The sequence below is a fragment of the Fukomys damarensis genome, unplaced genomic scaffold (assembly GCF_012274545.1).
Source record: "Fukomys damarensis isolate Sample0158 unplaced genomic scaffold, DMR_v1.0_HiC HiC_scaffold_20, whole genome shotgun sequence".
Lineage (NCBI taxonomy): Eukaryota > Metazoa > Chordata > Mammalia > Rodentia > Bathyergidae > Fukomys > Fukomys damarensis.
The window spans coordinates 12,942,040-12,964,254 of NW_022900932.1; the positions used below are offsets into that span (position 1 = coordinate 12,942,040).

The window sequence follows — 22,215 nt, forward strand, 5'->3', positions numbered from 1 at the left end:
GACGCCTCCACCCCCCACCAGAGCTCAGGCCTTGCCTGCTGCAACAGGTGGGTCGGTGAGGGGATGCAGGGGATGGTGCATCCTTGCATCTCTGTCCGTGACTCCAGGGAGCCCCCATCACCCACCATTCAAGGTCGAACCTCCCCGACCCCCCAGCTTTGGTCCCCACACAGATCCCATGTCCCCTCACCGACTGCTTACCGCACTGTGGCTCACACCCAGGCTCTCATCGCTGAACCCACAGGCGAGTGAGCTCTTTTCTGCTTCCTTCTTCCCCTTCCCCAAGGCCCCTCCCCTGTTTCTTAACCAGCTTTGGCCTCAGGGCCTTTGCACATGCAGTTCCTTCTGTCTCAAGTACCCTCCTCTGCTCCTCCCGAGGAGGTCAGCTCAGGATTAAGTTCCTGACCTGGTGTGGACTATTTACTTCTCCCCACTGGTAGAGAAACTCCCGAGGGCTGAAATGTTTACTGAGTGAATGGGTGAGCCATGGGGTGGGGCAGAGCCTGTTACTGTTCATCCAGGCTGGCCAGGGTGCCTGTCCTGTTCAGTCTTGAGTCCGGTGTTGAAAGTAGCGCCAAGCTCAGGGCTGCAATGCTAGGGGATGGCAGAGGCCCGACTGGCCGGCCACACGTTGCACAGGGTCCCACCTCCTTCTTCCCCTGCAGCTGCTGGCAGGAAGCTTGGGTAACATCTGGCCCTGTCCAGGGGCTTAGGCTGAACCCAGATCCCCACAAGGAGGATTAGGGCAGTTGGGGGAGGGGAGGGGAGGGGAGGGGAAGGAAGGGGAGGGGCTCCCGAGGGCTGGAGGATACGGAAGACTGGGCTGTGCTGGCGACCACCTGATAGTGTGGGCTTCGTACACAGGGCGCCCTGGCGGGGTCCGGGCTGCAGCCTTGGCTAGCATCCGAGGGGCCGTGAACACCCGCTTCAGAGGCACAGCCTTCGCTGGAACCCCTGGGTCAGGTACAGCCTCAGAGCTGCACCGGCCCACCTTACACTGGGCTCAGCGAGACGCCATGTCCCCGCCAGCTTAGCCTCGCCTGGGACGGGTGCTTTGTCATGATGGCCTGAGACACAGTTACCGCCGCTTCCCTCAAGCTGGGCCTCTGCTTCCTGCTGGGAGCTTTTTGGGAAACACAGGGCCCTTGGACACTTCCTGCCAGCCAGGCCTCCTTCCAGGGCCTTCTTCTCTGAGCCCTGGGATGGGCAGACTCCCAGCAAGGGGCTCCTGAGAGGCTGCCCTCGCTGGCCTCAGGAATGCAGGCCACACAGCGGGGGACACGCACGAGCTATGAGCACTTCCATGGGGTTCTCTGAAGCCTGGCAAATCGATCTGTGGGCTCTGCCCCTGCCCAGCGCGCCGTTCAGAGCCTCACCCGCTGCTCTGTGCTCCTGGACGTCAGGTCTTTGCATACACCGTCCAAAGCAGCTCGGTGCGGCGTCCATGTACATACGGGGCTCGGGCAGCTGAGGGATGCCCCTCTGTCCACCCCTTTATTTTGTATGTGACCTTCTCCGTCATCTCTTTCCACACCAGCCACTCTGCCCATGAGGCCATCGGGCCTGGGCAGGTCTTTCTCATTGTTGGCTTCCCGGGACTCATGTGGCAGAGGGGATCCCATGTGATAAATGAGGATCGGTCAATGTTTATTTGGCTAGACGGGTGGATGTAACAGGGGCTCAATAAATGCTTCTACAGTGGATGGATGACAATAAGGAGAGCTCAATAAATGTTTAGTAAGTGGATGAATCAATGACTTGATAAAGAATGACCGGAAACCCTTCACGGCTCTTGCTGCTTTGCTCCGGACGGAACCCTGGCCCCCAAAGTGGGCGCTCGCTGCGTTGTGTCTCACCCGGCATGGGGGGCCCTCGTCACTCACGGGCCATGGCCAGGGGGTGGTCACTCACCGTGAGGCAGCCCATCAGGCTCTGCTCAAAGGGCCGCTGGAATGCGCGCGGGTCCCCACACCAGTCCAGCAGCTCCGTGGCGGCATTGTGGAAGTTGGCGGGATTCTGTAGGTGCTGTGGGAGGGAGAAGAGGCAGTTTAAGGTGCCACGTGGAGGCTGCAGGGGGCAGCACTCAGGGGTCCGAGACGGGAGACTCACAGAGGGGCAGCTGGGGTCTGGTGGCTTCTCAATTTCCCCACCTCCCCACAGCAGGGGAGGTCAGCAGCCTTGTGGCCAAGGCCAGTGGTAGAAGATGCCCCACCGTTCCCACTGTTCTCAGGGCCAGGAGTGGCCCTGCACGATCTGGCAGGGAGGGGCATCCGGCCAGGACAGGCCGGCATGGGAGAGGAACACCCACCCCTCGTCCCATCCACCTCCCAGCCTGGGCCTGGCCTCTCAGGGCTCTGGCTTCAGAGTAAGACCAGGGTGGAGAATGGGGGAGGCCATGCCCTGCTGGAAAGGGGACCAGGAATATGGGCCTCTGGGGCTCCCACTATGCTATGGCTCTGTGCCCCCAGGTACCTGGGTCCTGTCTGCCTCAGATGGAGGGCCACTGGCATTGCAGTGTGGGCTCCCTTCCCAGCTGAGGAGTCTGAATTTTAATGCATGGGCCTTCCAGTTTATTTCAGGCCCATGGAGGGGAGGTGGCTCCGCATGCCCTTTCCTTGGGTGATGCTTGGCCATATCTTCCCACTACCCTGAGTTGGGTAGTGAGACCAGCAGGTACAAGACCTGCTATTCCTGGGATTCTGGCTGGGACTTGGGCCCAGGAGTGCGTGTGGCTGACTGTGTCCCCTGGTGGTCCTACAGGATGTCCACAAGGACAGAATGTGAGACAGTGGCCCAGCTGCAGGATGGTGGTAGATTGGGGGTCCTTGTGACCCAACCAGCAGCACAAGCCTGGAGTCGAGGCAGGTTCCTAAGGTGGAGGAGGGCGGTGTGTGCTGTAGGAGCTCCTGAGGGGCAGGGCCCAGGGTCCTGCCTGCCAATCCCTCCTATTAGTGCTGATCTAGTGCTGTCCCCGTCTGTTAAAATGGGACAACCAACCAAAGTGTGGCAGAGGGAGCTTTTGTTTTCTGCATTTGGGGTCCTCGACTGTTACTATGGTGTGGCTTGTATAAGACAAGGTTTGAAATCAGAGAGAAGAAAGTGCCACGCATGAGTCTCCTCCCTCAATGTGGAAAAATAAGAGAGAGCAAGAAGGCAAGGAGGGTGGGCGAGCAGCAGCCAAGCCCCCCTCACGAGGCCGGTGGGGCGTGGCTCAAGCACGATGGGGTGCGTGAGTGCTCCCACGTGGGTGGCCGCCTCCCACGTCCCAGGTCCCCTGAAGCACAGCTGCTTGACCACCTGTAGCCGTGCTGTCTGCAGAGCTGGTGCTTGCTCCCTGCCCTCAACTCCAGCAAGACAGAGAGGACTTCCCGGCTTCTGCCTCCTGTGCGCCCTCCTAGAGTGCGCCCCCGGGGTGGCACCTGGCTCGCTGCTGCCCACTAGGTCCCCTGCTAACCAAGTTGTTCCATTTATTTATGTGATGTCACAGCCAATTAGTAGGGTCAGCAGCCACTGCTCTCTCAGAGCCGTTTGCTCTGTGACGGCAACAGTTCCCTCTGCGCAGCTAGTCTCAGCTCCATGGTCGTTCTGGTGCCGGAGCACCCAGCCTTCCGATCGGCTGATTGGTATTCTTTTGAGACAGGGTCTCGCTGTGTAGCCCAGGCTGGCCTTGAACGCATGGCGATCCTCCTGCCTCAGCCTCCCAAGTGCTAGGATTAGAGGAGTGTACCACAGGCCTGGCCTCCATGTCTTCTTGGCAGCCTGAGATCCCTGTCCCTCCCCTGCCGGCTTGGCTCAGGGAGTCTCACAGGTAGGGCAAATGTCTGGCACACCTGAGCAGGCCACGGGCAGCGGCTCTGTGGCCTCGCCATGGGCCCCTCCCCTCTCTGTGCCCTCATCTCTTGTTTCACCAGAAAGACCAAGTGCAAGACACACCGGGGCCCACCCTCCAGCCTGTGCGGCGAGCAGCCCCAGGAACATCACCGAGCTTCAGAGTCCTTGTCTGCAACTTGGGGTGGCGACAGCTCGTGGGGCCGTGGCCAAGGTCAGAGTCCATGTGTGTGAGAAGTCAGGGACTGGTGCCCAGGGATAGCCTGCTCCTGCTGCGTGTGAGCCTGAGTTCTAGTCCTCGCTTCTGGGGAGCGCCTGGAGGGGAGAGACAGCCCCCTGCTCCCCTCTGGAGCCTGGAAGACGGGCACGAGGCGGCCCTGCAGGAATGGTGGGCGGCAGCTGCTGGTCCTAGAGATGCCTCACCACTTCACAATGGGACGGGGGACACAGGGAGGAGGCCAGCCGTGCCGGGCTGGGGGCGTAGCCTGGACCAGAGGCAGAGGCCCTGGCAGAGAGCCTGCCCATCTCTGAGTCCTCGGGATGCAGCTACTTCCCATGGCTGCTGAGTCTGTGGGAGGAAGCAGGGCACACACTGCCAGGGCAGGACTGGCTGTCCTAGAAGCAATGGATTCATCACACACAGCTGCCCACAAGTCCATCTGTGAATCAAATGGTCTGTCCATCCATGCATCCATCCGTCCATCCATCCCTTCTATCCACTCCTTGTCTCCATCTCTGGGGCCACGCTGCCAGATCCCCTGCACTGGGCACCAGTCCAGACTCTGCAGCCTCAGAGTGTATGTGTAGGACCAGGGGGAGGCGCTAGAGGACAGGTGGAGGGTGCGGGGAGCTCGGAGGGCTTGGCGGGCATCTGAGAAGCTGCTCGTGCTCACACGTGAACCCAGGGCTCCGTGTGCATGCAAGGCGGGCAGCTGGGGCTCCAGCATTCCTGCCAGCATCCAGCCATTCCGACGCCCATTTTACAGCTCAAGAGAAGCGGGTGTCACAACTGCTGTTTTTGTTTTTTGGTCCTGGGCCTTTGCACGGAGCTACATTCTCCAGCCCTTTTTATGTGTTATTTTGAGACAAAGTCTCCCAAAGTCTCTAAGTTGGGCCTCCGTCTGTGGGGGAACCTCAGCTCCACAGGGGATGCCAGGGGGCCCTGTTGCCCCAGCTTCCAGGGGAAGGTGAGGTCCCTGAGCTGAGGAAGTGCAGGGAAAGCCACCCTGAGCCGAGATGCCGAGCACAAATCACCACTGCCATCGCCTGGCACAGGCCAGGGCTGGACAGCGTGTGTCACAGTACCTCCCAGTGTCCTATCAGGGAGGCCCGTGGGTGGCATTTAACGCATAGGGAAGCTGAGGCCTGGAGAAACAGTATCCAGCCTAAGATCTCGCCACGGGGACACCTGGCCCTGGACTCTGCACTGGCTCTGCGCGCACTACTCACAGCCACCACTGGGGGCAGCCTGGGAAGGGCCCACCTCCCACCAATCCAGAGAGGGGAACCATGAACCAGTGTGGACCAATTGTGAAGCAGGAAGAGGTCCTCCCACTACCAATGGCCTAATGCGGGCTGGTGTGACCTCAGGCTACTTTCTTCCCTGGCTGTGTCATTTTACTTTCCTGTAAGAGGATCTATTTGCCCGGCGTGGTGACACACAGCTATAATCCCCGCACTCGGGAGGCCAAGGCAAGAGGATCACTGAATTCAAGACCAGCGTGGGCAACTTCATGAGTTCCAGGCCAGCCTAAACAATGCAGCCATACCTTGTCCCTAAAACCCAGTAATAACAGTAATAATGATGCCAACATTTTAAAAGAGCTTTAACTCCCCAGGACTTTTTCTTCTTTTGTAACGTTTATTAGCCAACAGCTGGGGCAGAGGCAGGGTGCTGAGGTCTGGGCAGCGAGGAGGCAGTGTTAGGACTTGGCTGCGTCTTTATCCCAGCAGAGAGTACATGAACAGAGATCAGGAGGGTGTCATACTGACTCACAGTCACACAGCAGGGAAGGGACAAGGCAGCGCTGGATTCCAAAGCCAGGCGTGTGTAATTCCAGCATCTCGCCGGTCCCTGTCAGGGAGCCCGAAACCCTCTAAGGCCGGCACACCAGCCCACCATCCCGCCACGGCCTGCCCAGCCCCTCCTGCCCATGCACGCCCACCTGCTTGATACACTGCAGTCGGTCGTTGGTCTGCTGGATGTGCCTGTCCATAGAATTCATCCTGGCCGTGTCGCTGGGCTCTACCCGAGAGCCATGAACGTTGTCCAGCCTGCATGGAGAGAGGGGCGCATCACTAGCTGGCCCGTGGACCTGCCCCAGCCCCACACTGCAAGGGCCAGGGCTCTCTGTACCCCAAGATCTCCTGCCCCCCACACCCTCCCATGGGGGGGCACAGCTGGGGTGCCCCACTCGGCTGAGGGCAGAAGGGACCGCAGGGCAGGTGCACATGGTGTGTGACTCGGTGGGGCCACCCTCACCCCAGATTCCTGGTTCAAGGCTCAGCCCACTGGATACAGCTGAGTGCGTACACACACGGCTCGGGGACTGGCCTGTGTGACAGCTGTCACTGTACAAGGGCCGCTGTGCATCCCGGCAGATGCCACGTGCCTTCCTCAAGGTCCTCTGGATTGAGAGCCACTCACAGTGAGTGGTCCCAATTTTTCCCCTCTGCCTTCTGGCCAAAAAGGAAAGCAGATAAGAGGCTCCCCAGTTCCAGCAAGCCCCACGCACTCATCCCCAGGCCACTTGAGGAGGCCCTGACAGCAGTGACAGGTGGACACCAACACCCACCACTCTTCAGGGCCTGCATTCCCGCTGCAGACTGGAGAGTCTGTTGGGGAGCAAGACAGCAGCCTCTCTCCCCCACCCTCATCTCCGGCGTGTCACCGGATGTCCCCTGTATGGGACTCTTTCTGGGTATGGTGCAACACATCCTCTCCTTCGCTCTTCTCCCACTCTTCATTCTGCGTCTGGCACTATCCCCACATCAGAGGACACTGAGGCCTGAGGGCTGCCTGGCCCCGCGTCTGGGAGGAGCGCAGGCCGGCTGGACCGTCTCAATTTCTAACAGCTGCACAGTATTCCCGGGTACGAGAAATCAACTAATACCCAATGCCAGCTCCTTGCCAAGAGCTGTCCCATAGCCTGAGGCCTGCTCTGGGGACACAGGCTCCCGCAGCCTGCTCTGACAGGACCGAAGGCCATTCCCAGGTCACCGGAGGGACTTTGATACTCGCCCACCATCCACGTGTACCCTAACCGGAAAACACACCGGAAGTGGAAGGGCCTGTCATCTGCACGCTTGTCCTGAGAACGCTTTCTGGCAAGAGGGGAAAAGGAGAGGTTGTGCCACATTATTTACCTCTCTCTCCCTCCCTCCCTCCGCCGATCCTGCCCACAGTCACCATGCATATCACACATTTACCTCCCTGAGGTGCCATTTACCTGTCCCAGCACCAGTCTGTCCATTCATCCACACCTGCACACCTATCCCCACGTCTCAAGGTCACTTTGCAGCCAGGGGCCCAGTGGGCTGAAGGCACCCTTAAAGCAGGCCAGGCCAGATGTGGTGCGGCCTGTAATCTTGAAATCCCGGCACTTTGGGAGGCTAAGGAAGATTTCCAAGCCTGGGTAATGTAATAATTTGGTGAGATCCTGTCTCAAAAATTTTTTAAACAGGGGCTGGAGTGTTAAGTCACCTACAAAGGGCCTAGGTTCAATCTCCAGGACCGCTAAGAATAAAGCAAACCAAACAAAGACCCTGAGGCTAGTTTGGCTCAGGTACTGGCCTCAGAGTCTGAATGGGAACCCTGGGCAGGGTGGTGGTGGGTAGGCCTCAGCCCAGTCCCCAGGCCACAGGCAGAGGACAAAGGGTTTGTGGGCCCAGGCAGCCAGCAGGGGGCACTGCAGACAAACCTAAGAGCCCAGAGGGCCAGACACCTGCACTGTGCCTTAATCGCAGGAGCACCAGGGTATCCTAATCCAGGAGAGTTTTTCCCAGGTTTCCCTTTGTAGGACAGGATGGCCTGAGGGGAGGATGCGGGGGTGTCCCCCAAAGCTCTACCTACGCAGGAACAGTTCCCAGGATGGACATGGTGTGCAGTCCAGGCATTTCCTGGAGTCTGCGGGTGCTCACCCACCAGAGGGGACCCAAGCAGGCCCCAGATATCCAGATCTTTCTGGCCAGTGAAGTCTCAGGGCTATTGTTTCTGCCTAGTTAGATGACCGAGCCTCACTTTAGGAGACAAACAGCAGAGCCGGGTGTGGTGGCACATGCCTATAATCCCAGCACTGGGGAGGCTGAGGCAGGAGAATTCCAAGTTCAAAGCCAGCATGGGCTACACAGTGAGTTCGAGGCCAGCCTGGAATGCATAGAGGTGGGGGGATGAGGGGCAGAGGGGAGAGGAAAGGGCAAAGTGGGGACAGAACTGCCCAGGTCCTGCCCATGTCTGCTCCTGGGCCATCCTGTCTCAGGCCAGGGCTGAACTTAACTGGCTTCTCGGTTCAAGGATTTCCAGGATGCCAATGGCCAAAGGTGACCCAGGTGAGGTCACACGGCACGTCTGGGCAGGCTCTGGGCCCCAGGCTCTCCTCCCAGGCCAGGCTCCATCCTGCAGGAATCATGATAGGAGGGCCAGGCTTGGGGCATCTGAGATCAGGGGACAGGAGTGGCAGCTGGAGAGACAGCACAGGTCCTGGTGTATCTTAGTGTGCACAAGAACACACGTCACGGAAAAAGAAGGCCACACGGGTGAGACTACTTTGCTGAGCTGTCAAGAGGAGTGGCCGGAAATGGAGCCAACAGCAGCAGCAGCAGCAGCGACACATGGGCTGGGGGCGTGGTCCCCACAGTAAACAGGACCAGACCTCAGGCATGAGGATAGGTGAGATGCGCTTGGGAGGGGTGGAATGAGACCTACATTTGTTTCCACCGGCTGGGGTCTGGCATCTGGCCAGACCCTGGACACAGGTCTGGAGAAGTGATGCAACTGGTCCAAGGTCACACAGCCTTTGAGAAGCTGCTGGGTTAAGTTTTAAAGTCCCTCTGCCTTTCTTCATTAAAGAGTTGTTCTTTCTACTCCAACTGGTGGCCGGATCCACCTCATCATCAGTCAAGCTGCGACTGGACCCAAAAGATGTCATCTCCGTTCCACCCATCCCGTCCAAAGCCAGTTACATTTCCAAGGCCTTCTCTGCCTGAGCTCCCTCCCTGTGGGCTGGCTGGGGCTTAGAGGTGGCAGCGCCTGGCGGCCAGCAGAGGTCGCCCTCAGCTGCGGGAGCGCTGTCTGGCAGAAGCCTGGCCTTTAAGCTTCTCAGATCCTCCCACAGATCCTCAGTGGCTGCAGCTCCAGCAACCAGCGGCCTGGGCTCCCTCCTAGCAGCTCACCATCCTGTAACCATGGCCTCAGCCCTGGGTGCTGCGGAGCTGCTCCTAGGTGGGTGCCATCTGGGGATCCGGCCTGCTCGGGCCCTGCTGCCTCTTCTGTCTGAGCAGAGCCCTGGGGTGGGGTGTCTGCTGTACCCTCCTGCTGCGCGGACAGGGCGAGACACCGGGCCTCAATTCCCCCATCTGTACAGGGTTAGGCTAGTCTTCTTTGGCCACTTATGAGACGCAACATCTGAGGTTTCCTGTGTCAAGAACGTGGGCTCTTTGGAAAACTCTTCTTTGACAGAAGATATTTGGCTTCCACACTGTCCCATCCGTGCATGTCCCAGGGACCCCACAGATCCCTGCTTTGACGTACAGCGCTTTGCTGTGTGCCTTACACCTGGCCGGGCTTGATGTACGTACAGAAGCTTTCGGATGGTGATGGGGGTTTTGGCTGAGTCTCTTTGACTCCCAGGGGGTGAGAGTTTGCACTTCTCACCACCGAGCAAAGTGCAGGGAGGGAGGGACCACGCTGTCCTGCATCCTCCCCGGAAGAGGGGGAACAGAGGATGCTGAGGGGCCCTGGCTGTTCTAAGTAGGGCTCTTGGCTACCAAGATTGAGGGAGGCAAAGGGCCTGGCGTGGCTCCTCCCCGGACAAGGGGTAGGGTGCTCTCACTGCCCCAAGGCATGAAGAGCCCTGCAAGGAGCCCCTGCGGGTGGCAGGCCAGCCAGACAGGCTGCCGTGTGAGTGCAAATGTTTTCTTTCCCACATTTCAGGCCCAACATGTGCATCGGCACGTTGGACACTGTGCATCCCGGAGAGGCATTTGCACGCTGTGCGTATGTGTGCAGCACTTGCCTACGTGCCCCTCTGCACACTGCCACGCAGGGACGTGCACATGCAGGCTGCTGGCCTGGATGCACTCAAGCACACACATTTCAAGACAGCTTGCACAGACAAGTGGTGGGTCCCCAGGGAGCCGTGTGAGCAACGGTGTGCAGAAATGATTCAATCACCACGCACATCTGGAGCTCGGGTCCCCTGGGGTGACTGGTGCCAGCAGTGGCAGGGCTCTACCTACAACGGCAAGCAGAGGCTACGCTCCCAGACGTGGCCAAAGCTGCTGATCTGGGCACTGCCTGCTGCTCGGCGGCACAAGAGCCTGGGGTCTGAGGTCCAGGGGACCCATCCTGGCCAGTCCTCCATCAGCTTCAGACGTGCAGAGGGACACACATCCTGGCTTCATCTGGTGTTGCCCACTTGGGCTGCTCACTGCTGCACAGGCTGAGCTTTGAAGGCCATGGCCATGCTTCTGTGCCAACTTAAAGAATGTGACCCTGCCCATTCACCAAGGCCTGGCTCAGCTGCCAACCTCAGCAGAGCCATTCGCTTCTATCCTTGTCCCCTGGGTGTCTGTCCCCCCACTCCATCCTGGCGGTGCCAAATTTGAGGTGTCTTTGCCCCTATCGCCCCAGCAGCTGCAATGCCTCCCAGTTGAGCCTCTCCAGGCCCAGCCTGCAGCCCAGCATCCAGCAGGTGCTGATGCCGCACATAAAGAACTGGGTGGATGCTTGGCCATCGCTGTGTGCGCGTGGGGCAGGCGAGCCAAAGCTGAAAGCCCACAGACCCAGCCATCAACAAAGGATCCTGGGATTGGGGAGATGCCAGCCACCCAAGGGCTCCCAAGAAGCAATATACGTGCCATCGGTGGGACAAGGATGTTGGGCAGTCCTCAGGCAAACCTTTTAGATTTCCCAAGTGAGGTTTCTGGACCAGGCCAATGATCACAGGCGAATTCACCAGTGGTATTTACAATGAAACTAAATTTGGAGGCAAGGGCTGACTACGATGGGCTCTAGAAACGGTTTGGACACAGTTGGAATCAGGGGAAGGTGACCAAGGCTGGGAAAGCTCAGATGTGGACTGGCACTCTTGTCATCTTAAAAGGGAAGAAGCAGACACTCAGAGAGAGGTGCAGGATCTGCCCTGGGCCCCTAGCAGGCAGATCGTCCCTTCCCCACCCTCAGGAGCCTGCCCAGCAGGCAGCCTGGAAGCAGAGGGAGGGGTGATGCCTAAGCAGACAGCAGGAGGGAATGACTTTGACTTTGGGGCTCTACCCAGGCAGAAGAGCAGGAGCTGAGAAGGACAGAGGGGCGAGAAGAGGGAGAGCAGCTGCCAGGACCAGTTGTTTCCCACTGGGGCCAGGCAGTAAGAAAGGGTCTCGGGTGTGCACAGGGTGGCCCAGTAGGCAGGGGCTGGGAGCCAGACCTTCTGGCTGGGGGTCTGTGCGAGGCCTTTTACCCCCTTGAGCCAGTGTCCTCAGCGGCCAGACAGGAAGCACTATCCTTCCTTCACCAGCCCATGGGGCTAAGTGAAGTCACTTGGGGGACGTCCCCCGAAAGGCGAGAGTATCGCTTTGGGCTTCCCCAACAACACAGAGAAGCTAGCCCACACAACTGTGTCTCACAGCCCAATCGAGAGGGAGTGGTGACTTCTGGGGAATTGGCCCAACAGAGGTGCCAGCCACCATCCTGGCTACGCCAGGATGGGCATCCAGCTGCACTGGGTATAGCTGGTCCCTCCAAGCACAGGATACCCAGCAGGCCCAGGCCACCACCCTGAAACCAAACCCTCCCACCACATCCTGGGCACACCCTGGCCCTGACCTCAGCTTCCCTGTTAGCCTTGTCTCCCAGAGGGCCAGTGTCAGCCTTGGACAGGCCCCCTGGGTATCCCCCTGTCCCACTGCATGTCTTTATCTTCTCAAAGTAGAAAGAGAAACGGAGAAACTACAGAACTGAAATAAGCCGGATGAGAGACTCTCCGTGTCACCTCATTTGAGATGCAAAACTCCACGGTGATGTGGCCATCACTAGTTCGCTGCTACCAATGAGAGAGTCAGGCTCAGGGGGATCTGAGGCCTGCTCGGGATCACACCGCCGAGGAGTGGCAATGCCAAGCCTGGGACCCGGCCTGATTACAGAGCCTGTCTTTGTGCATCATGTTCTCCACAGGGGCAAAGCAGGCCCTGGCACGGCCCCAGCCACCCTCAACATGGGGAAGGTGGAAGACAGACGGGGCACAGGTCCAGTTCAGGCCCGGACTACCAGCCTGTCCCGGGACAGCTGTGCTCACACACACAACGGCCCACTGGCTCTGCCTCAGGCTCTTGCCTATTCCAGAGGCTCAGATACAAAGGACCCAGGCTGGGGGTGAGGCTAGAGGTGAGGCAAGACCTCTCCACCCTGCTGGGAGGCTGTTGGCAACTATGGACCGTGGATGTTGTTCTAGCCCTTGCTCAAGGGACCAGAAGTGAGTCTATCTTCCTCCAAGGACTGAGGATTGAACATAGGGAGTGTAAAACTGCCTCCCCAATCCTTTCTATTTTATATTATTTTTTGAGCCAGGGTTTCAGTAAGTTGCTCAGGCTAGTGTCTAACTTGAGATCCTCCTGCCTCAGCCTCTCAAGCAGCTGGGATTACAGGTGTGGCCTACCATCCCCAGCAAGGTGTTTTTGACTGTCTCTTCCCTATTCCAGTTTACTTCCACCCACTTGGCATTCATGGAGCTCCAGGGTGGACAGGGCCAATAGCATTCCCCAGGGAATGATGGAGCTGGGCAAACCCAGAAGGACCACTGGGCACAGCAAGGGCAGCTATCATCACCTCCTGCACCCAGGGCAGGCATGGCTAATCGCTCACCGCACTCTCCCCACTGAGTCTAGACATGCCCAGCCAATCCTCTACATGCCCTCTGCCCAGCCACTCTTAACCACGTGGTACCAGTCCCAATGAAGATTTGCAAGTGGTTCATCTTTGAAAAGAGAGGGACCGCTCAGCCTGAGCAGCAGGCAGACCCATACGAAGACTTCTGATTCTCGACTGAGCTCTTTCCCTGCATGGAGAGTCAGGCCAGGCTCCTTTGAAGCAGAGAGCCCCATGGATAGACCACACGTGGGGTTGTTCCCAGTCCTTGGCCTCAGAGTCTGAAGGGAAAGAGGCAGAGAGGCCCGGTGCTCCTGGGGGAGTTGACCTCCCAACCAGGGGATTTTCAAGCTTTCAAAAAAACCTAGTTTTTAAACCTTTCTGTTTTTTAACCTTGTAGTTGCTAGAAAAATGAGAGAAGCCCCACTGTAGAGGGGGTGGGGACAGGTGCCAGCTCTTGCTGTCCCCCCACAAGGCCTCACACGACATGAGTGGCAGGGGCTGACAGCAAGGCGGGGACCTGTGTGGGCCTAGCAGCCAGGCAGGGTGGCTGAGGCATGGAGAAGGCCAGTCAGGAGGGAAGAGGGCCAGGATAGGAGCCTCTTTGGGGCGGGGGTCCAGATGCCCAGGTGAGCTGTGTTCTGCAGGCCAGAGAGAAGCCACTGCACCCTACAGTGTCAGGGACCCCTCCCTAAAGAAAGGCCCCTGGGTAGGGAGACCAGTGTCACCTGTTCTGTCCTGCTGGGCAGGTATGGAAATCAGGATGCGCCTGGAAACTGCTGCCTTTTCCTAATGTGAAAGGGGCATGAACTGACTTTCACTGAACACGGTCACTTTGGGAAATGCCAACTTGAGCGGAGAGAGAGTCCACGGGGTGCAGAGGCTAGAAGCACAGAGAGGGCTTCAGGGTGGGGAACACAGGGCTGGCTCGGGGAAACTCCAGCTCCCAGCAAGGCTCTGACCGCACAACCCTAAGAGTCTCTGGGAAGAAGGGAATCCTGGATCCAGAACCCAGGGCCACATCCCTCTTCACAAGAGCCACTGCCTCTCAGGGGTCCCTGCAGCCCCACCAGCCCGGTGAGGTTGGAAGGGGTGCAGGCCACCTTCTGGAAGGCAAAGGTGAAAGAACGGAGTCACAGGTGGTGCTGGTACAGGCTGGGGGCCCTGACCCCTTGCATCCCTACCCAAGCAAAGCACTCTGTGGCTAGGACGCGGGGCTAGGGGTGTAGTCCCAGGGACCCAGGGTGGACAGGAAAGCCAGAGTCGTCTTCCCAAACTGCAGAGCTGGGCAGTCTTCCACAGCCACCAGAAACCTGCCCTGGTCATTATGAATAGTAATGAGCACAGGTGTAGCCTTCCTTATCTACTGTCCGCCAGGTGACGCTGGGCCTTTTCTGTGACTTACAATACAGCCGAAGGTGGAATGATTAGCACCATTTATAGATAAGAAAAGTAAGGCTGAAAGTAACTAACGAATTTAAAATTTGTGGTGATCAGAGAAAGGCAAGACTTGCCCACCACAGTGGCAAAATAAACCCACAATCCCAATATTCAGGAGGCTGAGGCAGGAGGATTATTGCAAATTGGAGGCCAGTCTAAGCTACATACTGAGTTCAAGGCTAGCCTCAACTACATAGTGAGATTGGTCAGTGGGACTTCAGAGCCCATTATCCCTTCCATTGGGGATCTAGAGATGGCCAGAGAGGTCAGCTGTGTGTCCATAGTGCTGCAAGCACCTCTTCAGCTCCTTCTCACTCTGAGTCACGGACGTGGGCCTCAGTTCCCAGACTTTGTGGCAACAGAGGCTCAGAGTGGGTTTGTAACTTACCCAAGGCCACACAGCTGGGCAGTGAGCTGCTGGAAGGGACCCTGGATTGAATGCACTTTGAAGGTCCTGGTCTAACCCACAGCTCCACGGGCTGCAGGCCCAGAGCAGGGGTTGTGGAGGGGCTCCCACGGCTGGACACTCAGCTCCTCCACTCTGGCCTTAGGGAAGTGGGAGCTGGGTGAGATGACTTCTAAGGAATCTTCTAGGCTGAATGCTACAGCAAGAGGCAGTGGGGAGATGACGGGACAGAAAGGAAGGTGGCATCTCTAACGCCTGAAGCCTATGATCCAGGAACCGGCAGACAAGCTGTCCCTCCCTGCTGCTGGCAGTGGGGAGGGCAGGGAAGGCCTGTCATATTTTGGAAATAAAACCCCCACATGCCCTTTTGGTCAGACCTGGCTAGGGGCCTTCCTTCTTTCCTGGGGATGGATCCAAGGAACTTCTCCCTGAGCTACATCCCCAACCCTTTTTTTATTTTGAGATAGGGCTTTGCTAAGTAAGTCACAAAGCTGGCCAGGGCTGGGCTTGAACTTGGGTTCTTCCTGCCTCAGCCTCCCACAGTGCTGGGATTACAGAGGGGAAACCACCACATGCAGCCACGGGGGTCTTTTTAAGAGAGAAGGTACTGAAAGAGAGTAGGACCTTACAACTCATCTGCTTTTTAATTAACTTGCCCTGCTGCCTTTAAGTGATTCCGTGCTTATGCTCATTCTTTTGAAAATTCCAAAGTGCTATTTCTGACCTGTGATTTACCATTGCCGTATGTCTCTATAAGCAGTGTTTTAGCTTAAGTGGCAGTTGCATATTAATTACAAAGTTAATTATGTGCTGTGTAATCATGCTGTAATTCATTAGTTTACTCTATACTCTGAGAGCCTCATGCTAATAGCAAGATCTGACAGGGTTTCAGGAATCAACAGGAAAGATCCACTGGAAAGGCAGATCGGGGCCGGAAAAGACTTGGGACCCCTCAGAAATGGTTCCTTGGGACCATTGGTGGTGTTTTGGGCCCGATCTTGTTCACTTGGACAGAGCCCTACACCTGCGGCTGCCTGGGGTGCAGACAGCCTCGCCTCCCGGAGCACACACTGGTTTGTTTGCCGAGGACAGCAGAAAACCCAGCTGGCTCTTGTTTTTCACTCCTGGAAGTGCAGGGATGGGAACAGAATTTGTTTAAAATTACTTACGGAACAGGGAGTCTCTTTTAGGTGAAAAATTAACTGCTTAGATTACCAAAACAAAGTGGCCAGCAGGAGGAGGTGCAGACCTGGGGAGGGTAGGAGGAGTAGGGTGGGGGAGGCAGTGATGAGGGATCCAGCCCCAAAGGGTGAGGGGCTTGGCGGAGCTTGGATTGAGACCTCTTGTTCACCTCCTTTCCGTTCCTCTACTGGAGCCTCAAAAACACAGGGCCCCCAAGGAAACACAGCTCATATTCATCCTCTCTCTCCCTTTCTCCTTCCCTCCCCACCACCTCTTGTCGCCTGATAGGAAACCAGGGCATCACTTGGGCCTGGCTGCGGTCTGATTCTCCTCCTTGACTGACCAGGAGACCTAGAGTCCTGTCCGCACAGGGTGGGTGACAGGATCCCCAGTGTGGACAGGAATGAGATGTCCTGGTTGCTCTGGGCTATTCTTCCCTAAAACCCTCTCTCCCAAGGCCCAGAGCTGCCAGCCACTGTAGGATCATCTGTGAATCCTGCTGTGGCATTTAAAAGTCACTGTGAGTAGAGCCAGGCCCACTCCAACACCCCCACCTCTCTGCAAATCTGCAGATCAAATTTCAAGCCCTGTACAGGTGGGGGTATCAAGGCCGTGACCTACCCCAGACATAGCAATCTGGTGGCTGAGACCCTCTGCTTTCCAAATATACACTTGCTTGTTTATTTTTTCTGACAGCTGAATGAAGGGGGAAAAAAAAACGATGTGGAAGTCCTCTCCCTTCTGGTTTCAGTCAACAAGAAGAGAGAAAGACTTGGAGCCCCAGCTGGCATGGAAGGAAGATAAATAAGAAAAAACAAAACATGTCCTTGTGCTGCAGTGGAATGTTTTAAAATGAGGTGAAAGACACAAGGTCAGGGCCAGACTTCGTTTTCTATCATTTCAGCAGGCTCGGGGAGGAGGCAGGATGCTGCCAACTGGACGCTTTCAGAGGGATCCCTTTCAGGGGAGACTGGGGGAGCATCTTAGCAGCCAAGGCACTGTGGTGTCCTTTCCAGGAAAAATACTGGTTGCCCTGGCAACAGAGCAGTCAGGCCTCCCAAGTTCTGAGGGGAGACTGGGCTTGGCCTGGGAGACTCCTCTCCAATATCCGGGCCAAGCCCCCGCCAACCACCATAGTGCGCAGGAGGAAAGGGTGCAAAATGTCAGCTCCGCACAAATACAGGTGCTGGTCCCTGCATCTTCCTCCTGTGAGCAGCTGCTCCCTCCCAGATTCATGGCTTTCCAGGGCGGCTTTATGGCTGAGCAGGTAAAAATGCCAGAAACAGCTTGGAAGCAAGCCTGCCTCTGACAGCACCCAAGGGCCCCAGGAGGCAGTAAAGGCCCAGCAAAGGCCGGGGCCGGTGCACAGCACAACACAGCAGGTCGGCCCTGCTGGGGTCTTCTCCCGCCATCGTGTTTGGGGTGGCTCTGGAGACGTTCCTGGATTTAAAGCCCATTCTCCCAGAGAATTACTGAAATGCTAGGCCTGAGAGTCACAGTTGGTGCCTCAGGTGGGTGAAGGAAGAGCAGGGGTGGGGAGTGGCAGAGAGGCGTGGAGGCAGGAAGGGCAGCAGTGACCGCATCTGCGAGAGCACTTAGCCGGCCACCGCTGGGAGCTGGGCTAAGTGCTCCCCGTGCATTATCTTATTTAACTCGTTCTCCAGCGGCCCGGCAAGGCGGGCACAATTATCCCTCACTCAGGAGTGGAAGGGCTCCGTGACCCGGCTAAGGCCACTCAGTAAGCTAAGCGCATGGCAGAGCTGTGAGTCACACCTTTCAGTCTCCACGGCCCCTTCTTGGTGGACTGAGTGTCGGCAGGGGGGAACGTGGCGCTGGCAGTCCCTTCCCTTGGCTTCCTGGAATCCTCCCCTCCACCCGCTCTTGTCTGGACATTCTTCACTGTCACCCTCAGCTCTCTGTGGGCTCTGGACCAGAGCCCCCTCCCCAAACCCCCAGAGGCAGACGCAGCAACGCTGATGTGCCCTGAGGGTCTCATGCTGCCCCCTACCTCACTGCTGTCCCTTTTGTGCCCTGAACAGTTCTATGACATAGGTACTAACAGTCCTGTCCCCAGTTTCAGGGTTGAGGGTGCAGAGAGAGCCAGCTAGCAACGGGCAGAGCTGCGGTCAAGCCCTTGTCGGACGTACGCCCCTGAGGTCTCCATGATGATGACTGGGTGACAAAGAGACAAGCCCTTGTCGGTCAAGCCCTTGTCGGACGTACGCCCCTGAGGTCTCCATGATGATGACTGGGTGACAAAGAGGGTGGGCGACAGCCAAGCCGCCCCAATTCCTTGCTGCTTGCTCTGAACCGTTGTAAGCACTCTACACACATTAAGTGATTTTACCCTATTAACCTTCACACAAAGGACATTACTATAAATAGCCCCACTTTACAGACAGGGATATCGAAGCCAAGGTGTGAACTCTGCTAGGCAGACTCTAGAGCTCACACCCGTAATCCACAGGATACAGGGCTTCTCCAACCTTAGGGACCCTTGCCTGCCTTCCCGTCATCACCCTCGATCCCAGAGGGTTCTGGGACCATGTAGGGCACACAGCACTCCCCTCAGAGAGATCAACACCCTGAAGAACAGACGCTTCTCCTGTGCAGGAAGAGCACGGCCTGCACTAGGTGTGTGCTCGAGTGTGTGTACCACTTCTCATACCTGCACTGGTTGGAGGATGTGCACACAACTGATTTATAGCCCTCAGGGAAAGCAGAACCGCAAATCTCACCCACAAATCTTCCCTATCGAGGTACTTGCAACAGGCAGACACACTGTGAATTCCCAAGAACAGGCAGGCCTACCCCCAGCCTTGGCTCCCTCCTGCTCCCTGGGGCCTGCCGGAGGCCGAGGGTCAGTTCCCCGAGGTTCTCCAGCTGCCAACAGTCAGACCAGCTCACCCACGAGTGGTGGCTACCTAGGTAGAGCTGGATCCTGCATGGCCCAGCCTGTGAGAGTCCCTTAGGCCCCCTGTCCTTTCCCACCACACTGACTGCCCGCTCTGTCCCTGCCCCTGGCTGGGAAGCAGGCCCCATAACTCTGCCAGGCCCTCACCTAATTCCCCAACAGGTTAGCTTCTCCCTGGGGCTTAGCCCATCCCAGCTCACATACACATGGGCCACTGGGAGACCAGGACTGCTACACTCTGGGTGCTGCCTTCATTGTCCCCTTCAAGTCCCCCACCACTGTGAATATGGAGCAAAAAACAAAACAAAACGGAGAACTCTCTGTCCCCAAGCCCCACTTGCAGTGCCCTGTCCAGCCAATGGCTTCCTCAGAGGTCTCTGATGAACCCCTCAGGCCCTCTGCTGCCCTGTCCCAAGGACCAGTGAGTGAGGGCGGGCGGGTGGACAGCACTGGTGACAGGTTCTGCCCTGAAGCACTGTGTGACCCAGACAGTGCACTGCCTGCCCTCTCCGTGGTTTGTCTTTTTTCCCGCTCTAAAAAGTGGGCTGGAGTTGTTCCCAGCAACACTGGGAGGATTGAGTCTCAAGTTTAAGAGAGGTCTTGACCTCCAAGAAAGGTGAGCACACGTGCACACACAGAGGGCCCAAGGGCCAGGTGATAGGAACCCCAGCATCCTCATAGCACCCTGCCCACCCTTCCGAGGTGTCTCTTGCTGGCCTGGCACCAGAAAGCATCTCAGCTCCTCCTCCTCCAGCTCAGACTCCACAGGCCCCAAACCTATAATCCCAGGCAGGGAAAATGACAGCCTTGCCCAGGAGCCGCCCTTGCTGGTGGGTGGGGAGCGGGGCGGTGGCCCTGGTGGTAGCTGAGAGGCAGGCCTGGGACAGGCAGCCGCCAAGTCATGGAAGGTCAACAGCGGGGCCAAATGCCTTGGGAACTGTGGGCTGTGGGCAGAGGATGGGGGAGACAGAGGGTAGGGCTGGCACAAGAGCCAGAGGGTCAGTGAAGGATGTCAGCCACAGCCCAAGAAGGGAGTACGGCAGCCAGGCCCCTGGGCAGCCCACTGTTAGGACAATGAGCCCTGGCCCTGCCTTGGCCTCCTTGGAGGCCTAGAAAGCTGCATTTTACAGCAAGCCTCTGGGACCTGCAGGCAGTTTGCTGGAAGGCCGCTGGCCAGGAACCTAGGTTGCCTTGCCTAGGCAGGTGCTGGTGTCTGCTCTGCCTCTGCTGCACTTCTGGGCACCTGTCCCATTGGTGGGAGGCCACCACTGTGCCATCAGCACCCTGGCTGCATCTGCAGCCTACTCACCACCTGTCTCCTGAGAAGCACCGCCCATTGGTGGGTGGGGCCAGGAGCCGGGTGCCCATTTCCCAAGGCTTGGATTAGCCACTGGGTGCTCATTCCCGTGCCCCTTGGTACTGAAAAGTGCCACCAGGGCACCCTCCACCCCCATGCATCCTGCTTGGTGGCCAGCCCTACAGAAGCTTGGTTCTCGGTGCATCTCAGTGGCGACTGAGGGCCTGGCCTCATGGGAAAGAGACAAGCTGCCCATTATGCCATGCTGCCCTGACTACCATGTCTCACGGCTTGGGCAAGTCATTTCCTTCTCCCAGCCAGTTTCCTCATAAAAACAGCATGGAAGAGGCTAGGCTTGGAGGCTGGGCTAGAGTGCTGAAGTGAGCAGGGATTGGGTTGGAGGTCAAGGTTGAAACTGGAGTTGGGTCAGCACTGGGTTTCTGCTCAGCTCTGTCCTCAAGCAGGGGCCTTTGGTGTCTGGGTCACAGTGCCTGGATCACACAGAGAGACCAGCTGGGGCTGCCCGTTCTGAGGTCCGGATGGCCCGTGGGGCTCCCATGTCACCACGAGCTGGGGGGAGGTCAGGGATACAGCTGATCCCTCTTGGGCTGGCCTGAGCACAGAGCAGCACAGCCTGTTCCTACCTAGGTGTGGCAGCTCTTGGGGTGGAGGCCAGCAGCACACAGGCCTTGGCCCCAGAATGCCTTGCTGTCACCCCACAGCTACCACCACTTCTGTTGTCCCAGTGGACACTTGGAGGCCAGCTTGTCTTAGGTGGTTATGCTGCAGGACAGGCACGCTCCGCTGACCTGGTCCCAGGTATGCTGCTGAGTATGCAGGCTGACATCTCAGGGCTGGTCACGGACTCTGTCCCTGCCTACATGTGTTCCCCCCTTCCTCCCTCTGTCCATCTGCCTGTGACCTCCAGGATGGCATGAGGCCAGCCTGACCCCACCCAAGATACGCTGCCAGGTAGCAGATTGATGGCAGGGCAGGTGGAAGAGGGGCAGGTCGGTGCCCACCTGCTGCCTCTTTCCACCTAAGGATGATGAACAGAAGCTAGGACTCTCAAGAATGGGCGGATGGCACAAATGGCAATTGCTCCCATGGCCTGCCTGCCCGGCGAGCCTGCTCACCCACTGTCTGGTCCCCACTTGCCTCGGCCTCACTAGCCCCTTCCCTGCCCCCTTGCCGGCCTGAGATGGCTGTTGCCATGGCAACCCTGCTCATTCAATCCGGGGATAATGAAGCCAATGTGTTTTTCATTTCCATGAGCTGGAGTGTGGAGCAGCATGGAAAGGGGGGCTTTTTCCTCTTGCCCCTCCCTCCTGGCCTGACCAGCAGAGGGACAGATACTGGCTGGCAGGAAGGGGTAAGACCTACAGCTACCAAGCTGTCAGCCCACCACGGTGGCATGTGGCCGGGCGGTGGCGGCTAGAATGGTAGGGCCTCTCTGCCAGCACTCAGACTAGAGGAGTTGGCTGAATACCATTAGGACAAGTCAGGGTGCGGAAGCCAGGTTAAAAGGGCTGTACTTCGAGCTCTGTGACCTTGGGCTACTTTCTCCATCCATCTGGTCTCCCTTCTAAATAATCAAATTCACCAAAAGCTAAGTGACTCCTACCCAAGGATCTAGGGCCTCTATCTTCTTGAGGGAGGGGTTTGCATTTCCTCAGCATAAAAATGAGGCCAGCGTCTATCACCTGTTGCTATAGTAACAGCATGCCTTGGAGTGACTGGCAGAGAGCTGGCACACAGTAGGTGTTTTATAAGTGGGCACCTCCCTCCTCTTCATCCTCCCTGTCCTACAGCAGAGGCAACAGATGTTTGGGATTCTTCCCATGTGAGTCAGCAGTCAGCTGGTCCTAACACCTCACCTGGACCTGCCCATCCTGCTGGGGTGAAACCAAGGCCGGGTGGGGCGGGCCTGGGTGGAGGGCAGGGTGCTCCTGTTGCCCAAACTCGGAGCTCTGCACCCGTGGCTGCTGCCATCGCCAGCTGCCCGGACTCTCAGAAGGCAAGGAGCCAAGCACACAGGCAGAGGAACCATGGTCCCCCCCCCCCCCCCA

General features: G+C 57.7%; 1 protein-coding gene across 5 annotated transcripts in view; it reads right to left on the reverse strand.

The window, feature by feature from the left end:
- The window catches only part of Zmiz1 (zinc finger MIZ-type containing 1), a 149,542-nt gene that overhangs the window by 81,971 nt on the left and 45,356 nt on the right, over positions 1-22,215 (reverse strand). For all 5 annotated transcript variants that reach the window (XM_010617796.1, XM_010617797.1, XM_033766478.1 and 2 more), the window contains 2 exons: positions 5,994-6,102; positions 1,912-2,025 (listed from right to left, as the gene is read on the reverse strand). In XM_010617796.1, coding sequence (XP_010616098.1) covers positions 1,912-2,025; positions 5,994-6,053 — 174 coding nt within the window. In that variant the 5' untranslated portion in view covers positions 6,054-6,102. The remainder of the gene's footprint in view (positions 1-1,911; positions 2,026-5,993; positions 6,103-22,215) is intronic.